Source organism: Penaeus japonicus, unplaced genomic scaffold (assembly GCF_977035675.1).
Source record: "Penaeus japonicus unplaced genomic scaffold, GWHDUDI00000001_assembly GWHDUDI00000005, whole genome shotgun sequence".
Taxonomy (NCBI): Eukaryota; Metazoa; Arthropoda; class Malacostraca; order Decapoda; family Penaeidae; genus Penaeus; species Penaeus japonicus.
Genome location: NW_028234407.1, coordinates 16,525,358 through 16,527,857, shown reverse-complemented (window position 1 = coordinate 16,527,857; position 2,500 = coordinate 16,525,358). Strand labels below are relative to the sequence as shown.

Genomic DNA, 2,500 nt, shown 5'->3' with positions numbered 1-2,500 from the left:
CTTGATTGCTTTTATTTTATGTGTTTTATTATCAAATTTGATTTTGGTGTTTTTTTTCTGCTGCTGCCTTCATTATGAATATATTTACTGCTTCATTTTCCTTTGTTATAGAAAAAGAAAGTTTCAGCTTTTCTCATATCCTGGAAAACTTTTACTAGTACCATATTCCTGTCCTATATATAGTATATTACAAATGGATAATTAATTTTTTTTATAGTTTTTAAGTTATTATGTATATAAAATTTTTTATAAGCGCATTTGATAATATTATATTTATATTTTATAAAACAGCATTGAGTAGTATGATATGAGAAGTATTATATTTTTGTTTATATATTTAATGTTTAATATATAAATGCTTTATATGTATTTAAAAAATATTCTTTCAAACATCATATACGTCATGATGCCCGTCATCAGGCCAAAGCTCCTGTGTCATGTATGTCATGACACTCGTCTGCAGTGAGTTAATTCAACCTCTCCCCATACCCTCATAGGAGTCAGTCATACCACTCACATTGAATTTGATGCTTTTTATAATTGAAACATGCCACAAGATATGAAAATGTTCAACCATTGCTTGTCGACCAGACATTCTTAAACATGAACTGAGATTTGAAGGTTGAAATGCTTATAAGACAGTATTTATTGAAAGATGTTGAATGTGCCATTCAGAACTAAGCACATTGCAGTTATATTAAAAGTATTAGACAATATTTCATATGTAGGCATCTCAGAGATGACTATAAAAAATGTTCTTCATTTAACATATACAGGTTTGCAGGCATTAAATGATATAGTTTTGCACTATTTGAAGTTAATTATCTGTGTTTTGTAAACTTACATTTTTGTCATTTTTTTTCCTCAATTAATTAGTGCTGAGCCAGGTCATCTAAACCAAGAAAATGAAATGAAGATATGAACAAAAGTGTAAAGAATAAAACATTTCACTCATGAAGAAAAATTCGCTGACTACAAACAACTATCAAGATGTTAGTTTCTTTGGTGAAGATCTTCCCTCAGATACATGGTATTCAAGTGAATCAGAGTTGATTCAGTGAGTAGTCATTGAGACAGCATAATCCATATTGCAATCCTTCATCTTGGTTATTGGAAAGATATGTTGCTGATATGGACTTTTTCCTGTAGTCTGGAAAAATGATTTGCTGCGGATGATTTTATGATCTGATAGATGATATGGATTTAGATATAATTAAGAAATACAAATATAAAAGATGAAGGATGTTTGAATGTTCTTGTATGTACTAGAAAAGCTAGTCCACTGTGAATGTTATCTTTCAGATACCAATTTGCAAACAATGTTGCATCAAGGCAACAAGCACATCAAGTCTCTCCAAGTAGAATTGAGATCACATAGCTGTTATTAGTACTTATTGCACTGTCTTGTAAAGTTATGATAGTAATATACAAGATGTATGTTGAATCTTCATTTTCATTAGTATACTCTATCACTGCATTTTATAAATTAATCTTTAAATTAAACAGTCTATAATATTTCTTTTGTGTTATATTATATCCTTATTGATATGGTGCATCAATTATTTTTCATTTCACTGTGAAAATTATGTGGAGCTTTGTAAAATGATAACAGATTAAATCAATAAATCATTTGTACATGGCTTATTTTATGTGTCACACAAAAGAGGAAAGGATAAATTGAGAGTTTGAACACATGTAAATCTATATTGCTGATTATGTTTCTTTTTCCAGGTTACCAACACCAATTACAAGGGGCTCTGGTCTGATTGGTCGCTTACCACATCCATCTCCAACACGACGTCTTGCACCAATAAAGTCGAACTTCCCTCCTCTGAGTGCTAGTCCATCAGAATTGGGAATGGGTACAAAAATTTTGGCTTATTTGTCTTATTTGATACAATTCAGTTATTTTATGTTAATGATTTCTGAGAAATACTTTCAGAAGAAAGTGGTTGAAAGATTTGAGAATCTTCTTTTTAATGAGAGTATTATTACTTCAGTTTCTTAATCTACTCATATTATATTTTTTCATGGTAGATCCACCAAAGACAAACAGACCTTTAGGTCCACCAAGAAGCAGAGGCACTCTGCGCAGTACTTCTCGTGGAGTCTCTCGCAGTGGATCCAGAGCTGGAACAGCAGCCTCCAGAATAAGCAGAGGATCAGGATCTTCAGGATCAAGCAGAAAAGACTCTGATACAGTTGATGAGGATGGGTAAGGTTGTTCTGTTTTTGTATTATTTTTATAACTTATTGTTATTGAATTTGAAGTCTAAGATAAAAAAATGGTCATTTCGCATTCTTATTATATGTTATGAAACCAGACAGTTGGGGATTACCTTCATATTATTATTTATCTCTTTCTCGTTTAATTCTCTGGGTCATTCTACTCTTATTTCCTTTTCCTTCTTCCTCACCTGCCCTCCCTTCCTCCTCCTCCTCCAGGTTTTAGCAGGATAAGGGGAGTTAAGTGTCATGCTCATCCTCCTTCCCCCTCATT

At 32.0% G+C, this 2,500-nt stretch overlaps 1 protein-coding gene across 3 annotated transcripts in view; it reads left to right on the top strand.

Moving 5' to 3' along the window:
• Positions 1–2,500, top strand: part of LOC122266294 (leucine-rich repeat-containing protein 40) — a 24,567-nt gene that overhangs the window by 9,298 nt on the left and 12,769 nt on the right. For 2 of the 3 annotated variants that reach the window (XM_043035977.2, XM_043035973.2), the window contains 2 exons: positions 1,732–1,862; positions 2,038–2,215. In XM_043035977.2, the coding sequence (XP_042891911.1) occupies positions 1,859–1,862; positions 2,038–2,215 (182 nt within the window). In that variant the 5' untranslated portion in view covers positions 1,732–1,858. Of the gene's footprint in view, positions 1–876; positions 1,058–1,731; positions 1,863–2,037; positions 2,216–2,500 lie in introns of all 3 variants that reach the window. The other variant, XM_086537052.1, reaches the window with a different exon arrangement.